Source organism: Hypanus sabinus, chromosome 27 (assembly GCF_030144855.1).
Source record: "Hypanus sabinus isolate sHypSab1 chromosome 27, sHypSab1.hap1, whole genome shotgun sequence".
NCBI lineage: Eukaryota > Metazoa > Chordata > Chondrichthyes > Myliobatiformes > Dasyatidae > Hypanus > Hypanus sabinus.
Window position 1 is genome coordinate 31,151,216 of NC_082732.1, and position 19,701 is coordinate 31,170,916.

A 19,701-nucleotide genomic window follows, 5' to 3' on the forward strand; every position below is an offset into this window, starting at 1 on the left:
TAAGGATAGTCAGCATGGCTTTGTGGATATTGGTCATGTCTAACCAATCTTATAGAGTTTTTCGAGGAAGTTACCAGGAAAGTGGATGAAAGCAAGGCAGTGGATGTTGTCTTCATGGACTTTAGTAAGGCCTTTGACAAGATCCTGCATGGGAGGCTGGTCAAGAAGGTTCAGTCTCTCAGCTTTCAGCATGAGGTAGCAAATTGGATTAGACATTGGCTTTGTGGCAGAAGCCAGAGAGTGGCAGTAGAGGTTTGCCTCTCACAAGAGGCCTGTGATTAGTGGTATGCTGCAGGGATCGATGCTCGGTCCTTTGTTGTTTGCCATCTATATCAATGTGTATTGATATGGGTGATAATGTAGATAACTGGATCAGCAAATTGGCGGATGACACCAAGGTGAGGCAATTAGTGGACAATGAGGAAGAATGCTATGGCTTGCAGAGGAATCTGCATCAGCTAGAAAAATGGGCTGAAAATGGCAGATGGAGTTTAATGCAGACAAGTGCAAGGCTTTGCACTTCAGTAGGACCAACCAAGGTAGACCTTGCATAGGGAACAATAGGGCACCGAGAAGTGTGGTAGAACAGAGGAATCTGGGAATATAGGTACATAATTCATTGAAAATGGCACCACAGATAGATAAGGTTGTAAAGAAAGCTTTTGGCATATTGGCCTTCATAAATCAATGTACTGAGTACAAGAGGTGGTATGTTATGCTTAAGTTGTATAAGATATTGGTGAAGACTAATTTGAGTACTGTGTGCTGTTTTGATCACCTACCTACAGGAAAGATGTAAATAAGGTTGAAAGAGTACAGAAAAAATTTACATGGATGTTGCCTTGTCTGGAGGACCTGAGTTATAAGGAAAGATTGAATAAGTTAGGACTGTACTCTTTAGAATATAGAAGGATGAGAGATTTTAGAGAGGTATACAAAATTATGAGGGGTATAGATAGGGTAAATGCAAGCAGGCATTTTCCACCGTGTTAGTCCTGATGAAGGATCTCGGCCCGAAATGTCGACAGCGCTTCTCCCTATAGATGCTGCCAGGCCTGCTGTGTTCCACCAGCATTTTGTGTGTGTTTGATTTTCCACTGAGTTTGGGTGGGACTACAACCAGACGTCATGGGTTGAGGGTGAAAGGTAAGAAGTTTAAGGGGAACATGAGGGGAAACTTCTTTACTCAGAGGGTCCTGAGAATGTGGAATGAGCTGGCTGCACAAGTGGTGCTTGCAAGCTTGATTTCAACATTTAAGAGAAGTTTTGAATAGGTACATGGATAGTATGAGTATAGAGGGTTATGGTCCCGGTGCAGGTCAATGGGTGTAGGCGGTTTAAATAATTGAGGCATGGACTAGAGAGAGAGATAGTCATAGAGAAGTAGAACACAGAAACGGGCCCTTCAGCTCATCTAGTCCATGCCAAACCATTTAAACTGGTCGTTTATTTATTTATATACTGCATATATTATTATCCCAGGGAGTTGGTGCATCAAACCCATGAGGACTGTAAGGAAGAGGAATTATAAAGCAAAGATTTGCTGACGGCGTTAATCAGAAATAAGAACCAAGTTCTTATTGACTCGAAACGTCAGTTGCTTTTATTTCTTAGAAATACTCCCTGACCTGTTGAACGTTTACAGTATTTTCGATGGGTTTTCAGCAAGAGCAAACACCCTATTTCTTTCCCCCTCATTACTGCATTTTAACAACACGACTGCTTATCCAAATAGGTTTCTCCCACGTTACTTATTCCCTCCCTTGTACGCATAATAATCAGGAGGATCCGATGAAATTGGCTCAGTGTTGGTGAGAAGAGGGAAGTGCTGGGTGCCCGTGACGTTTCTGACCTGACAACACCCAACTCCCGGCTCTTGCGTCGACACTCCATTGTTAAAAAAAATCATGTAAGTTCTTAAGTTTTTCAGCTTGTGCTTCTTTGGGGACTCTATTTTTTGTATAATGTTCTTTTCTCTCTCTTTTCTCACACTTTCTTCCCGCTATTTCTGGATCGGCCCCGGCCTGAGGCGTCCGTGCTCTCCGGTTTCTAGGTGACTTCGCAGGCTTGTGTTGAGGCAAGGCCGCGGGGTGAGGTTTGTTTAGTTTCAGAATCTAGAAACCTCGGTCCGAGCTTTTGTCGAAGTTTAGCACCAAACTTTAAGACCTTCATTTGGTAGGAAGAGAGTAATTCTCAACTTGCTTTCCAAATGCTCGCGTTTGGTTCGAGTTTTTACGTTATCCTGCGGTTATAACCGTCCGCGACTTTGTAGTCTAGGTTTCCTTCCAGGTATAATTTTGTGGGTTAGAGGGGCGGGCATGGTGGAATCACTTTTGGAATTTTTTTTTGTAATTTCATTGCTGACTCAGAAAAATTGAAACTACTTTTTTTCCCCCATAAGATTCACTGGTTGTTGCTTTCAGTCACGGATAACAAAAAAAAGTATCAAAACAACGTTACACTTAATTGAAAACGAGGTTTGATGGCGATCAAATACTTCAAACGTCTTTATTTGAAGGAAACATAGTGTGTTTCTTTTTACTGTGAGGAACTTTTAGGATTAGACTCAATCTAAACGTGCTTTTCTTTAAACTTGTGTAACCTGTCTCAGTGAAGATGGGATTTACAAAGTAGGATAGCGTTCTGCTAAATCCACTTGAAATATTATAAGAGCATGTGCATATTATGAATGGCATGATGGAGAAATGTAAAAGAATGTTGGAGTAAAGTGTCGTGATCGATCTGATTTAAAGCATATGATTTACTCAAACTCTTGTGACACATTCTTTATTCAAATATTCTGACCACCTGTTTGAGTTGTAGTCTGAGCCTGTAGTCTGTCAAAATATATTTCCTTACCTTGCCCTTCCTATTCTTAAAGCTAACACTTCATGTTGCAAATGAAGTGGAAGAAATTTACTGCACTAGTAATTCAAAACTTGGTCGAAGTTTGCTGGAGTCCAATTTCCATCATACTGTGTAAGAATTTTATATGTAATTAAGTAAAAGTATATTGGATTAAACAATAGATCTTTTGTCATTTCCATGAACAAATTGTCATTTTAAAATGTATGTAAAATGATTTTTTAAGTATTTGGTTTGATGGCTTTCAGATTGGCATAATTACATAAAACCAAAAAGGAATAGGAGCAGAATTGGGCCACTCAGCCCATTGAATCTGCTGTGCTTTTCAATCATGTCTAACAATTTTTCCATTCAAGCCATTCTCCTACCTTCTCCGTGTAACCTTCACCCTTATTGATCAAGAACCTAGCAACCTCCACTTTAAAGATACCCAATAACATGGCTGTTACAGCCATCTATGACTGAATTCTACAGGTTCATCACCCTCTGGCTAAAACATTCCTTGGATTTACATGTGCTGTTTATAATGAAATATTTAATGTCAGTTTTGATTTGCAGCTAGTTGGTTGTTTGCATCTAGTAACTGAGCCATCTGGTGACTTAATTTGGACTATTTGGGCTTTGTCTCATTTGAGGTTTGAATTAAATTGTTTTTGGGAAGCAAAGGTATAATCAATTGATGGCTAAAGTATTTAACAAGAGACTTCCCAGAATTGCTGTGAATTTATTTGCATTAGGCAAATCAGTTTGTGTGCTGGTTGCAATCAAGCTTCTGTGCATTCTGCTCAATCTCTGCCTTCATCCATATTGGCCAAACAGAAGCTTGTTCATTGACTGTTTTTATCCCCAATAGGTAGTTGTCTTCCTATATTTGAACTTGTTAAAACAACCTGAGCCTTTAAGGTCTATCTCAACCCCTCTTGGGATGTCAAATCCTTAAAAGAAAAAGCAGGGGTGGGTTAACTTCCCTTCTGGGCTTCATTAAACTTACCTAAACTGTTTAGTGATTTTTAAATACAGTATTTGTCTGGAGTCGCACGCCTTACAGCTACTAAAGCCAAAAAGTGATTAAAATCATGTGCATTTGTCATCAGCATTTGAAATATGTTGACCTTTGTGTGATTTTGTTGTATGTGGCCAGGCATGTAGTTTATTTGATGCAGTGGCACTTGTATTTGAATGAATTCTGCTGCAGCAGCAGTGCAACTGGATTGAACAATTCACTACATGAACCAGGTGAAGAGAGATTGAGATAATTGACCAGAGATGTTTTGGGAAGAGGTAATTGAAGAATATCCAAAATTAGAACTAAGGAATCTGAAGGGAAAACTGCCAGTGAAGAGTAAAGGGATCAAAATTGTCTTGAGATGTTTAGAACCCGAATTTTAGAACTGAACCTGAACAAGATTTGTGATTAACAACTTGATAAATCCGGCTTCTGTTCCTCTGAAACAATGAGCACTTTACCACATGGAATGATTTCATAGGAAGGCAGTTTATCTTTGTGAACAGCTGACTTGCGTGATCTGAAGTTTGCTTGTTTCTGATTATTATTCTGGACCTGCTGAGATAGAGGAAAATGGGTGTTAGCCTGGAGAGGCAGCATGCATATTTTTCAGCAATGTATTTAAAGTTTCTGGCTTATGCTTAGATCAATGGGTGTATAGTTTTAGTTGTTCCTTCACTGAGACCACTCATTTTAGATCATAACATAAACATAACATAAAACAGTACAGCACAGGAACAGGCCCTAACAGAACTGAATAAATTTGTAATCAAATGGCCAACTAAACTACACCTTCTGTCCGCATAATGCCCATATCCTTCCATTTCCCTCACATTTATGCCCTACCTAAAAGTCTAATGTCAACTCCACAGGCAGTGAATTCTGGGCGCCCTCCACTCTTTTTTAACTTGCCCTTCACATCTCCTTTGAATTTCCTGTCTCACCTTAATGCATGCCCTCTAGTATTAGACTTTTCAACCCTGGGAAAATGATTCTGTCTGTCTATGCCTCTCATAATCACCATCAGATCCCACCTCAGCCTCTACTGCTCTGGAGAAAACAACCCATGTTTGTCCAACATGTTGTTATAGCACATGCCCTCTAACCCAGGCAGCATCCTGGTAAACCTCTTCTGTGATGGTCAGTTGAGTGTTGTAGCCAGCATAGATTTAGCGCAATGAATCGTTGGCAGAGAAGGGGATTCCCAGATACCTGGGCTGTGTGTTTGTGTGAAATTCAGCAGTTGTCTCACTTTTAGATGCCATATCCACTACTTTTTGTAGGATTTTTCCATACATCTGTAGAAGTTTGTCGAAGTTGTAGATGTCATGCAGAATCTTTGCAAACTCCAAAGGAAGTAGAGGTGCTGCTGTGCTTACTTCATAATTGCATTTGTACGCTGGGCCTAGGACGGGTCTTCCAAAATGATAAACACAGGAATTTGAAGTTACTCACCCTCTCAACATCTGATCCTCTAGTTCATGGATTCCTGGTGTCCTCTTCCTGAAATCCAATAGTTAGCTCCTTGGTCTTGAAGTGTGCCTGACCAAGATTCTAGTTGGTGAGAAGTAAATTTGGCATGAGTTCAAATACCAGTGGTTTGCAGGTCTCCAGGGTAACACTGTTGTCTTGATTTGCATTGAGCTGAACAGGGTCAACTGAGTTTACATGTTGGAGCCAACGAAGATGGAAAAAAAATTCCATACTTGTATGTAATATCATTTGGGAATAATGTACCACACCCTCTCCAAAAACATTATAACAATTTTCTGTTGGTTAAGACTGAAAATTGGCATCCCAAATTGTCTGCCTATTTGCTTGCACGTGGTATGATTACTTTGCATCTACTTTTGACTTTTTCATCATTCTTGGTCCAATAGTAGTATATTGAAGACTTTATTCTGATGCACCAATTACAAATACAGAATTTCAGAAAGCTTACTACTTTCACAATGTTTGCACTTCGTTTCTTAGTAATGCAAAGCTAATTTATAAGCAAGCCCCCACCCCCCAGAAAAGCAGCAGGGATATAATAACAGGCCTGTTTTCTAATAATTGCAGCTCTGGACACAGCACTCGTGCCTTTTGAATGTAATTTTGGAACTAATCAAGCTGAAGGGTGTATATCTGTCAGAAAGATGGTACTTTTAAACAATACAGTAAATTCTATCCCATCACTTCTATTGTCCCCACCTTGCTTGAATTGTTAATCTTATATTTTCTCATCTTGGAGGACAGTTTTATCCATTACTTATTTTCAAGTTGTATAGCTTAGTGGGTACATGCTGCAGTAAGAGTTTCTTTTCCTCTGCTTGTGCATGGACAGTTTTAGAATAATTTTCAGCTAGAATTGGGCTTCATGCTACAATTGCCTTAAAAAGCTTGTAGTGAGATGTAGTCAGTTGGTCTGTTTTTTTCACTATCAGCAAGTGCTGAGTAGAAAGGGTGTGGATCCAGTTTCTCTCTCTTCCCCCCCCCCCAAAAAAAAAGCTGGATAAAAGTCCCATTGGACTCTTTGCAGGTAGTATTTTAGAGTATTTTTAATCTGGGAGTTCCATTTTATTATTCAGAGGCACCAGGGCAGCATATTCTGATGTTCAGGCATTAGAACAGACATTTATTCTGCTTGTTTCCAATTTGACCTTGCACTTTGTTACATATCTTGTAAAACCAGCACATAGAATTTTCTTTGAATTGCATTAAAGATCTGGCAAATATTGTGAAGATGTTTGCAAAGTCAAGTTGTGGGAAAGATGCAATCAATTAGAGGTTTTTTTCATTTATAGGTGTATTAGAAGATCCCATCTCTTCTCTAATGTTGTTTGACATATAAAGGAAGAAGATTATTTTTAAGTTTATGATTTGAACATGAAGCTCCTGGTCAGTTTGTTAGTCTTTGCATTCAATGTTGTTTTCTCTTCCCCCCCCCCCCCCACGCCCTGTAACAAGATTTGAGTACAAATATACACATTTTGAAAGTGCTATATGCACCATATGCTACCCCGAGATTCATTCACAGTGGATATAAAGAATTACAGTGGAATTGAAAAACTACACTCAAAGATTGACAAACGACCAATGTGTAAAAGACAAGTTGTACAAATACAAAAAAAATTGGGAACATGAATTGTAGATTCCTTGAAAGTGAGTCCATCGGATATGGAATCTGTTTAGTGTTAAGATGGGTGAAGTTATCCTTGCTTGTTCAGGAGTCTGGTTGAAGGGCAATGACTTCCTGAACCTGGTGGTTGAGAGACCTTGGGCTCCTGTACCTCCTTCCTAATGGCATCAGTGAGAAGGGAGCATGGCCTGGATGGTGAGGGCCCTTGATCCTGCTTTCTTATGGCAACACTCCTTGTAGAAGTGCTCAATGGTGGGGAGGGCTTTCCCTGCGAGGGCCATATCCTCTGCTTTCTATAGGATATTCTATTTGTGGCACTTCATTCCATTCATTGGTGTTTCTGTACCAGACCGTGATGCAATCAGTCAGTATACTCCACTATGCATCTATAGGAGTCAACATTTTAGATGGCAGTCTGAACTGGCGCAAACTTCTAAGAAAGTAGAGGTGTTGCCATACCTTCCTTATAGTGGCATTTAAGTGCTGGTCCCAGGACATCCTCTGAATTAGCACCAAGGAATTCATTTCAACTCCAATTCCCTGATGAGAACTGGCTCATGGATCTCTGGTTTTCTCCTGTAGTCAAAAATAAGCTCTTTGGTTTTGCAGACATCGAATGAGTTGTTTCTTTACCGTGATTCAACCAGATTTTCAATCTCCCCCCAACATGCTGATTTGTCACCACCTTTGATTCGGCCAATATTCTATCACCATGTGTTGGAACTCTATGCTATCTAACATCCCCAAGTTGCACATCATCCTAATGTGGGTATCCTGTTGATACATGTGATGAAGCAAAACTCCTGGCATTCTGCCTAATGACATGGTAAGGGGGAGTACCTTTTGCAGTCACTTGGACTGCAGGGTTTTGAGATGACTTTTTTCTGAAAAGACTAATGAGGTTTGAGTAAATGCTGGCTGGTATTGGTGACATACTACAGGATAGTGATGAGAATTAGTGTCTAGTAGATTTTAGGTTTTATTTTGAGGATCTTGTAGAATTCTTACAGTCCTTGTTACGTGTCTTGAATTTCTATTTTATTTGAGTCTTCTGTCAAGGCATCATTCTTAAATATTGACTAAATGTAAAGAATATGACATCTTTCCTCTTGAATAAACCGTGCAGATGTGAGAGCAGGAGACATTGGAGACTGACTCCAAAAAGCAGGATCACCAAATGAATGAGGGGGTTCATTGTTTCTGGATTTGAACGCTGAACATGAATTCCTTAATGAATCATGAATTCCATGAATGACTACATCAGTAATTTATTCATGACTTTTCCAATTATCTCAACAGTTCTTGCATAAATGTTGATTAGAGCTTTTAAGTGGTTAATTCAGAACTGAGCATTTTAAGTCTGCTCTTTGCTTAAATTGACATGCACTTAAAAGCAAACGTCAGCAGTTTGCTTCCCTTCTCCCAGATTTAATCTATGCTCTTAATAAATCAGACAACGGTGGTAAGGGATATGGTACCACTTTCTCTCCAAGCTCCATCTGCTGATAGTATTATGGTGTGTAATAGACGCCTTTGGGGAAACACCCTCATGACTGCCCTAAATTTACTTCCCTCAAGGTGATCTGTTCCATTTAGGATTTTATTCATTGGTTTCCATAACCAACTGCTTCTGAGATAACAACTGACCAAACCTTTCCTGGCTGAATCCCAAGTTTATTGCTGATCCAATTATAATTGTTAAATGTACAAACTTCAAAATATTGTTTCCCCTGATGCCATTGGCTATGCATTTTTGTTGTCAATGGAAACTGCTTTGGGCATCTTGTGTTCCCACAAACAACAACGAAGGAATGCCCATTCTTGTTCAAAGGATGTTAGTACAGAGCAAAGGCCCAGCGAGTGTAAAGTTATTGCACAGCAATTCTCTGCTAGGAGGTACTGACTTCCTAGAAGTTAAATCCTTAAGCTATTGTGCAGAGTCAGTAGAAATTATTTTTAGTTTTTCTACATTTCTTGGGGATTTAGTACACTTTATGGTAGGATAAGAAATGGATTGTGCCAGTTGAAGCTTTTTGATTTAATAAAAGCGTTTATAAAATGTTCCCAACTTGTGTTTAGACTCTTTATATTTATTTGGAGATGTGGACTCTCCCATCCCAACAAGCTATCACCCAACAACCCATCTATTTAACACTAGCCTAACTGCAGGACAATTTAGTGATCAATTACCCTACTAGTTTCCTCCTACAGTCTTTGGACTGTAGGAGGAAACCAGAGCACCCAGAGGAAACCCACATAGTAATAGGGAGAATGTACTAACTCCTTATAGATAGCACAGGAATTGAACTCCAAACTTCAATGCCTTGAACTGTAATTATGAAGCAGGAGTTTGAATAACATGACACATCTTCCAGCTTATGGGGACATTTCACAAGAAATTGTTTCTGGTCCAGTTTTTTACCTTGTGCAGAAGGGTTAACATTTAAGTTCAAGATGTCCAAAGCTTTTGTAGATGTGGTCACTTTTATTTAAATTCTATGGATACAATAAGCACTGAAGTTGACGTGTTGCAACTTTTTTTACTAATTTGGAATAAGTTTGCGATGTTGGACTCGTGGGTAGGATAATGTTTACTTTTACCTGACATGAGTAACTGCAATCAATGTAAATATTGCTAAACCATTAGTTACTAACATTTTATAAAAGTACAGAGACAGGAGTAGTTCAGGTAAATGGTTCAGAAAAAGACATCATATAAATATGATTAAATCTGGGGCTAGTGGAAAGGAAGAGTTTTAGACAGTAATACCAAAAAGACATGGGTCAAATTGCCAAATTTTGCTCCCATCGAATCTGTACTGCCATTTTGAGCTAAGCATTAGTGATTGGAGCAGAAAGCAGCTGTGCTTCTATGGAAGGAAGAGGGAGTATGTATTAGTTACATACGTGTACACACGTGCTGTAAAATTAATTGGGTTCTTTGGTTTTAAGAGTTAATTTGAATCAGTTTGGGCTGCGGTGAATGTCACAAACAAAGCCAATCTACCTGGTGAATCTATTCTCTTACTGATCTTAGATTGGCTGAAATGATGTGAGACTTTAAATCCCTAGAGTTGGGAATCAGCAACAGTTGCTTAAGCTGAATACTAGAATAAGTTCCACCTGTGACTGTTGCTTCTGATTAGAGATGTGCTCAAGACCCATAAAGGCCAAGCACAAAATGCACACTTTTGGCCAAGTATTTGTGGTTAATAGCAAAGCCTGAGTGATTACCACAGATCTCCAAGCATGAGCCTAGTGATCTGTGCCAAGCACTTCCCTTTCCACCATCTGTTGCTATCAGCTGTCAGGGGATCCTTGGTATTCAACAGCTGGTTAAGCAGCTTGTCACGTTAAAATATTCTCAATCTTCCTGGCTGTAAAGAAATAGGCCAGTTAAATATTGCTCATTATATCTCAAAAGAAGTTTCAATACACTTTGGGAGGGATAGTGTGCTAAGTAGTAATTATCACTGTACATTTTTAAAGTTTGAATTCTGAGATGCACAATGCAAGATGTTCGAAACTATTCACTGAAACAAGTTTACAGCTCGCTTTGGTTCACTTGCATAGCACAGGCCCTTTTGGCTCATGGCTGCACTGTAAATGGTGCCAGGTTAAACTAAATATCCTGCCTGTACATGATCCCTATCCTGCATACTCTGGAGTCAAATAGCCTGTTAAGCCTATGGTATCTGCTTCCACCACTGTCCCTGACAGCCTGTGTGTAATTTTTTAAAAACTGTAAACTCCCCCCCCCCCCACCCCCCCACACTTACCTTTAAATATGCATCCTCTAATCTACCCTGGGAAAAAGATTCTGCCTCTCATAATTTACTAGCCTTCTGTCAGGTCTTCCTCACTCCCCCAGCCTGTGACACACCAGAACAAACAATCCAAGTTTGTCCAACTTGTATATCATGCCCTCTAATCCTGGCAGCATCTGTGAAAAAGAGTACAGTCGATGTTTCGGGCCAAGACCCTTCAGCAGGACTGGAGGGAAAAAAAGATGAGCATATTTAAAAGGGTGGGGAGAAACACAAGGTGAGGGGTGAAGTAAAGAGCTGGGAAATTGGTGAAAGAAATACAGGGCTGGAGAAGGGGAGATCTAGTAGGAGAGGACAGGCGGCCGTGGAAGAAAGAAAAGGGGGCAGGAGTACCAGAGCAAGGCAATAGGCAGGCAAGGAGATGAGGTGAGGGAGGGAAAAGGGAATGGTGAAGGTGAGGGTGGGGGGCATTACCAGAAGTTCGCGATATCGATATTTATGCCATCAGGTTGGAGGCTACACAGACGGAATATAAGGTTTTGTTCCTCTAACCTGAGTGTGGCCTCATTGTGACAGTAGAGGAGGCCATGGATAGACCTATCAGAATGGGAAGTACAATTAAAATTGGTGATCACTAGGAAATCCTACTTTTTTCTGGTGGTCTCCCAATCTACATCAGGTCTCACCAATATACAGGAGGCCACACCAGGAACACTGGACACAGTATATGACCCCAACAGACTTGCATCTTGTTAAAAAGTGTCCACATTCTTCCTGTAATGTGGCAACCAGAATTTGCACAATTTACATGGGTTACATTTTTCTGATGCAGAGTGCAGTAAGCAGTTAACCCTCTGGAGAATTACTAAGTCATTGACATCTATCTTTTGGGGGGATTACAGTGCTGAATTATGTAAAAATACCAACAGATTTAATGGGATAACAGTCACCATCATTATTACTGCAAAATATAATTCCACGATTGTTTGCTCCAAGTCTGAACCAGTTTGATGGTTCCTATATTTTTTAAATACTGAGAATCCACTAGTCTTGAATAAATGCTCCTCAAATGTTGCTAACAGTTCTGAATAGCATTTTTTTAGTATTCCTATTCAGTATTTATTTCTTTTTAAATCTTTTTATTGATTTTTCAAACAAAACATAGTACTTATTCTTGAACTAACATTTAGAGCAGATCCATGGTTTTTCTCTTTAGAGCTGCTGAAACCAAGATCAGGCTAAACTTACTGGCATATATGATCATAATCACTTGACCTCAATTAATCTCTGTGGTTGTTTGTGTAGTAGTTTTCTGATGAATTTTAGTCCAGCAAATTTGTTTACTACAACTTGGCATTTCTCTAATTGATGTGAGGCATAATAGGGGTAGTTGAAATTCAAGAATAATAAGAACAAACTTGTTATCAGTCAAATGTAGGAAATGCAAACATTGTGCTAACTTATCCTTGGAGAGCTTTGTTTGTAAAGCAGAGCTTTGCTGTTCTGGTGTCAGTACAGTATTGTATATTGCTTCTCCCTCTAGTGACGTAAGATTGAATTGCAGTCATCAATTCGGGCCCCCCCCCCCCCCAGTTTATTACATCAGGTGCCTGTTTCAAATTAGATTTATCAACTTTAAGAAAACAAGGCCTACATTTTTGTGTTGTTTATGTGGGACCACCTTTTTGAACTTGATGGGTCTTTGTAGCCAGTAATATGGTTTCCAGATAACTGTTTTTGTTAGATCTGAAAGTTCTATGTGGTATACATTCTGTGATAATGAATATACTTTGAACTTTGGCTCTATTTGTCACATAAACATCAAAACACAGTCAAGCGTATTATATCAACGGTCAACACAGTCTGGAGAGGTGCTGGGGGCAGCCCATAAATGTCACCACACTTCCAGCCCTGACATAGCATGCCCACAACTTGCTAATCCTTACTAACCCATATATCTTTGGAATGTGGGAGGAAACTCGAGAACCTGGAATCACATGGAGAACGCACAAACTCCTTGCAGACAGTGGCGGAAAATAAATTCCAGTTATTGGCACTAAAGCGTTAAGCTGCGCTACTATGAAACACTAATACTACAATGTTGCAATGAATTCTTTTCGTGTTTTGCAGACTATTCAACTGAGTATGGTATCGTAGCTGAGCAGTTGCCTATGCTATGGGATAACTTTGTAAGCTAATCATTGTGCAACAGAACAGAAGGATGAAGCACACTTCTCAGTCTTGTTTCCACTTCTAACTGAAGCTAAAATGTCAACCACTTATGGTGATCTGAGGGAATATCTTGTTCCTTCTGTTACAGGTCCGCCCCAGGCCCCTCAGGCACTCCTCCTGTTGCACCAGGACCCTATGGCAGCAACCGGAAATTACAGCAGACCCAAGCACAAGTGGATGAGGTAAGAACTATGTCCCAATGCAGTAACTTGTTTAATTGTTGGAATAAATCTTTAAAAAAATTAAGGGGCACTTGCATCTAAAGTTCATAAGGATTTTCAGTGAATTAGCTAAAAGTTGGAGCTGCTAATTCAGAACAATAGCTGCCATCCATTAAATGGTTGTAACTGTCAAAACAAAAGATGGTGCTATTAAGGATTCTAACTTGATTGTCCAGTAATACTTGATCTGCCTCCAGTTGGAACTGTGGTAAAATCATGGTGCTTCTTCTCCTGTACTTCCTACTGGAATTGGTAATAACCAATAGGGTATTAATGGGAAAATTATTCTAATTTTGTAGTTTTGTGTTGTAAGTCATTTAATGTGTTAATCCTGAGGACAAAATAGAGGACTGTTTTAAGAATAGAGTATTGCTTGATGGGTTCTTCTCTGGTGTAAGATTGCTTAAAAGGTACTGTTTCATATTCTTTGGCTAGTAAACTTAAAGCTGTTAAGTGACAGCATGTTCAATTTTAAAATTGCAACTTCCATTTACCTTGAAACGTATCAGTTTTTGGAGCTTGAAGTTGTGGAAGCTTATTTGGTGTCGATTCCATTTTGTCACAGTCATTAATGACATGGGCCACTGAGCCCTAACTTGTGCTGGTTAAAACTGCCACTAATTTGGTCACCATTCCCTTGCTTTGTATTGGTCTACTATTTTTAGTTTGAACGTATCTCTAATTCCCAGTGACAAGTGATTCTGTAGATGATGGCTCTCCAGAGTAACATATACAAAATTCTGGAGGAACTGAGGTCAAGCATCGTCTGTGGAAAAGAATAAACTGTCAACTTTTTGGCCTGAGACCCTTCATTTCCATAGATGCTGCTTAACCTACTGAATACATTTAGCATTTTGTATTTGTGACATTCTTAATTGCCAGCTGCCTTTGGGTGACTGTCAAAGCCAATGGTTTGATTCCCATCTTGAACTGAATTAGGCAGCTGTTACTGATGCTTGCTGACCTGACCTTGTTGTTGGCCTGTGTTTGTCAAGAATTACTCCAAAGTTGTACTTTAAGACTTTTTGTGTCCTACAAAGGAATGTAGAACTTCTGGCAAGCTAATGCATTTCTTCAATTATTTTCATTTGCCTTCTAGTGAATTATGGTTATCCCATGTTCATCTTGTTTCATATAGTCATAAACCTCTAGCCATTCAGCCTGTTCAGAGCAGTCTTGTTAGTTCTAACCACACAGCCTCAAGTTCTAATAACTTAAAATTATTAATTTTGAAATACTTCAGGTTTCAGGCGCAAGTAGAAACATTTCTCCATAAGATCTTTGCCAATGATTTTAAGACTTTTTGGCTGGTGACCCACTCCTTTCTATAATTTTGTTCTGAGGACAGCTCTTCCAAATTTTCTAATTACCTTGTAATCAAGTCTTATCCCTGGTAATATTCCTAAAGTAAATATTCAAAAGCCTTGATCTTCAGTGCTCCTCTTAAATAATGTAATAAGATTATGATTCATGTGACTACCAATTTTTCTTCCCCCCCCCCCGGCCCTGAGCCCATTTGCAGTCACCTATTTTTTTTTTAAATTAAGATGCATTCTCAATGTCAAGAAAATCTACAAGAGGGGTGTGAGAAATCAAAACACTACCAGGTTTTGTAACTGATTCAGTCATACCCTTCATGGAACAAGTGATTCCTTGAGCACAATAGTGTTCACATTTACCTGCAGGCTTTGACTACACGTAGAGCTGCCAAAGAGTCTCTGCCTGAAATGCTGACTATTCTTTCCATACAGATGCCTGGCCTGCTGAGTTCCTTCAGCATTCTGTTTGTGTTAACTGAGTGTAACTGTTGACCTGAGAGAAGACACGGGAGTTGATTTGCTAATTCTTCAAGTGGATTTGGAGATTTTTGTAAAGACTTCGCTGATAATTATCAATTAAGTTTGAATCTGTCTTAAGAAATTGGCTGCATAGAAATTGTGCAAATGACTTCCAGTTATCTGATTTTTGTTTTCTGCTGCTGTTTCATTCTTGCTGGAGTTTTGGTTCAGCTAATTTAAGGAACTGAGATTTGAGCTCCTACTTCACAACCAGATCAATTGAACACATATCCAATGGAAAATTTGGACTTCCTTTCAGCTTGATATCAAAGTGTAGGGTATCTTGATTCATGGCTGTAAAACTTACACAAAATTCTTTAGCCTTATTTATTATTTTCCTGATAGCCTTGTGGAATTCTTTAATATGTATGGTTTAGAAAGCCATCAGTAAAACCCTGCTACCTTGCTGTGTAGTCTTTGCATTCCTGGTAATAATTGTTTTAATTTCTGCATTTCCCCTAACTTGTACCAGTTACCTGAAATCTAGTGCACCCTCAAAGCTTCCAAAGAATCAACTCCTTATCTGCTCCCTGTTTCTTTCACACAATAGCCTTGCATTGATGGTACCATTTTGATAGTTTCAATCACTTTTAGTTTTGGATTCATAATTGAGACTTTTTCCCCCCTGTGCCCTCAATTCTGTTTTGATACTTTTTAGGTGGTTGATATCATGCGAGTGAATGTAGATAGAGTTCTTGAACGAGACCAGAAGCTTACAGAATTGGATGACCGAGCTGATGCACTTCAAGCAGGAGCATCACAGTTTGAGACCAGTGCAGCAAAGCTGAAACGTAAATATTGGTGGAAAAACTGTAAGGTAAGGTTGTGATTCTTCCATTAGCAGTAACGAGAAAGGCATTAAAAAAAATGAGTCATTTGCTTAAGTCCGTTTCATACACTTCACTTTGAAGTGTTTGTGTTTCCACTGGGCAGTAATCCTGATTTACAATTGGGTTTTGTTTGAACCCATACTGGCTGCTGTGTTGAGGGGCACTTGTTCAAATGAATTATATTGAAAGCTGCTGGAGCAAGTTAAACTTTAAAGTGAGCTGCCATATTCTTCTGGACTTGTATGTGTGTGGATGAAAGGGGAATGGAGTTTGTTTTTGTGCTTGTTATGTTCTGTTGAGCATCATGGGCATGCTGTTTGCACTGGACTGTGTGGCATCACTTGTGGGCTGCCCCCAGCACACCTTCGGGTGTGTTGGTCATTAATGCAATCAATGCATTTCATGATGTTTCGATGTACATAAGATAAATAAATCTGAATCTTGGATATTTTATGTAACTGTTTTCAATTATGAGGATACATCAGTCAGTCAAGACATCTGCTGTTTGGATAATATATAAAAAAGCTTGTTGAAAGTTGGAATGGATGAATTGTGCTACATTAGCTTTGTACCCTAAGATTCAGAATTGATGTTTTTATTATCACTGCATCTGAAAATGTAACTCCTACATGAATATTGATATTTCCTCTGAACTGTTTCAACAGATGTGGGCAATATTAATAGCTGTCATCCTGATCATCATAATCATCATAATTGGTGAGTATCCATGCTTGTCTATTTGTTTTACACCTTCTTTCCTGGCCTTCTAACTTATAATCTGCCCCTCGAGACTTTGCTTTATTAACATACATTTGTGAAAATTGAATTTATAATATGTTCAAAGTGGTCATGAAACTCAGACTGTAAGGACAAATTGGCCAATTTACAAATCCCTTCTGATGATTCCCAGTCTGCACCGGATGCGTTTGATTTCAAGAGATTTGTTAAACCAACCAATCTGCACTTGTGTCTGATTGGGGCAGGCAATAAATATTGCTAGTAATGCTTGCATTGAATTTTTTAAAAATTCAGATTTGCAGACTTGCAGCAAACCTTGTGCATGAACAAGACAGTAAGCTTAAATGTTGACTCTAAGATGCGCTGAAGGCTTGTAAGCGACTACAAAGTATCGCACTTTGGTAATAGTTTCCTAGAGCTAAAATCTGCCCTTTGTTGCTGCTTTCATAACAAACAGTTGCTGATGTAGTCCAGTATTGTGTATAATGACCTTGTAGCTCAACTATTTTTCTTTCCTTTGCAGTTTGGCAGACTTCATAAAAAAGCAACCAAATTCTTGTCTGTTGAAAATTGAAGGTGGACTTTAAGGTTTTGACCCAGCATCTACAGTTTTAAAAGTTCATTTTGTCTCTGCTTTAACATAATTAAAAATTGGAGAAAATTGAGTGTAATCAGGAGTATAGAAAGTTGTATAATATGTATTGATCTTTGTCACCTGAACCTTATCCATCACACAACAAACTTAAGTGGCGATTCTCAATCTTTAACACGATATTAACACCATCTTGGACTTGGTAGGACCAAACTTTTTCAGGCATCTTGGAAGTTCTAATATTTTAATCCTACTGTGCCTTTTTTTTTCCCCTCCCAAGCCTGAACAAGCAAGTTGCCATAAAATTCAACTCCTGATAATGGTCAAACTTTTGAGGTATTTCATGGCTTGTTTTTCCACTTCCAAGTACTGTCCTAACCATGAAAATCATACTTGGAGTTTTGACAGTTTAAAGCCCATCCATTTGAGGGATTTTAGATGAAGCCAGATTGTGGCCTGCCAACATTTGAATTGACTTCCACTTGTTTTGGCCACTTCGCTTGGGCAAATATTGAGTAACGGATCATGAGTGCTAAATGGAGGCATGGTTTCTCTCTTCATCAAACTTTGACTGTTCTGGACAGGGGATGCAGGCTGGTTGCACAGACCAGACAGCTAGTCAAAACAGTATTCCTTGTTACATTGGTGGATTATAATAGAACCTGATGTTTCTTCACTAAGAGGGTTCTTTTATGCAGCTATTTAAAGTATCTCCAGAGTTGGAGCATAAGGGTGTACTCAATATGAAAATCCTGCCCTATTCTAGTTTCATTTGAGAGGAAGTTTTTTTGCGGTTATAGATGAGCTAATTGTAACCTCAACTACTTATTTCAAGTGAAGATTTGTTTGGATTCTGTTCCTGTAATAGTGCTCCTTGAACAAAGGAATTGAAAGGCTGTGAGCTATAATAGTAATAAGTTATAAGTGTGGTCTACTTAAAATCCATCCTTTCCTCAACAGAAAAGTACAAAGGCTCCTTAAGAGCTTAAATTTGCAACACTAGATTTGAGCAACAATGTTTTTTTTTAATTAAAGATGTGCCAATTGCCTTGTCATTTCCAAAACAATTAGCCAAGAATTTTTGACCCTCTAGTGCCTTATCTGTTTATTGTTCTGGATTGAACCTGAGTTTGAGGTTTATCTGGATTGCCACTGGAAATTTGTGCCCTACTAACTTAAAATAAACTTTAATGAACCATGTACAAAGTTTATGTGTGACAAGATGTTTTTGTAAAAGGATGGAGAAGAAACTTTTATGTTTATGTACAATATGCAGCTACTGTAGTAGTAACTTTGGCTCTAGGCTTGCTAAATATTTTATTCAGAGTAAGCCCTAAATTTGTAATTAAATTATTGGCCTAGGTTCATGAATATTCTGTATAGACCTTGAATTGTGAGCACACTTACATCTTAATGTATATACTAAACAGCAAGTAAACTGCTCTTTCTTCGTCTCTGGTTCACCTGTATTTACTGTTCGATTTTCTAGTGATGGTCCTGGATGAATGTTTAAAGTTGTCCAGCACTTGTCTTTGTATTGCACTGTACAAAAACCGAATAGTAAATTGGTGGATATTTTGAAAAAAGATGACTGCAGTGGATATATTTTATGATGCTCATTCACTTTGATTCTCTCCATGTAAAGGAAAACACAAAACTAACTTCTGCCAGCCCTCTTGCTAAATTGCAGAATTGATCCAAAGTGCATGCTAAATGGGTGAATTGAGGGCTGTTTGTTGAATTGGGCTTTGGGTTTTTTGATCAGAATTTTAATTAACCATCACTAGAAAGTTCAGTATATTTATCTGCCGCTCTTTATGTTTAATGAATTTGCTTAACCATCAGTTGAGGTGACTTTGTAAATTGAGGTAATTGTAAACTTCATCAGGTACTTCAGCCAGCAAGTTTAAGGTTTTATTGTTTAGCTTTGTGCCAGAGTTACTGCCACTGGGGCTAAGGTGCCCAACAATTACCAAAACAAAAAAAGTGCCTCTTGACTATAGTGCCCCATTTAAACATACATTTGTAAAACTTGACTAGGGTAGCATTGCAGCTAAGTCTGTTCACTTGTATTTTATAATATGAAAAAATTAATAAAATGTTTCAGAATCTGAAGACTTGTTGATTGTGAATTAACATGCACACAACATTGGTTTAAAATACTGGGTGAAGAAAATGCAAAAGCACTTAATTCTAGAACCAAATGTTTAACTTTAATTAAGGAACTAGTTAACTTTTTTTCAAGGAAAGGCTGGCATTTATTATACTTCAAATTATTTTGCTGAAGATTGGCTTAAATTCTGAATGATTGCTTTGTACTTCACTGTAGTAAGACATGAGAAGATAGAAAAGGGAAAAAATAAAGCAGACTGCAAGCTTGGACATAGATGAGTTTTGAGATGGCTAAATTTTGGAACCGATGGATTCCATGAGTTTGTCTGCCAATAAAAAGACGAGGATGCACACTCAACTCAAGATTAATGAGCTAAGT

At 38.7% G+C, this 19,701-nt stretch overlaps 1 protein-coding gene across 1 annotated transcript; it reads left to right on the forward strand.

The window, feature by feature from the left end:
- Positions 1-1,765: 1,765 nt before the first annotated feature.
- LOC132382188 (vesicle-associated membrane protein 3-like) lies at positions 1,766-19,325 on the forward strand. The gene is made up of 5 exons (XM_059952159.1): positions 1,766-1,909; positions 13,080-13,173; positions 15,709-15,867; positions 16,546-16,597; positions 17,142-19,325. Coding segments are annotated over exons 1-5 (324 nt in total). The 5' UTR covers positions 1,766-1,907; the 3' UTR covers positions 17,159-19,325.
- The last annotated feature ends 376 nt before the right edge of the window (positions 19,326-19,701 follow it).

Bases quoted from the DNA above. Each gene is read 5' to 3' on its own strand.
- LOC132382188 (XM_059952159.1), top strand. The intron at 13,174-15,708 runs GTAAGAACTATG...GATACTTTTTAG, and splicing joins CCCAAGCACAAGTGGATGAG to GTGGTTGATATCATGCGAGT. The intron at 15,868-16,545 runs GTAAGGTTGTGA...CTGTTTCAACAG, and splicing joins ATTGGTGGAAAAACTGTAAG to ATGTGGGCAATATTAATAGC.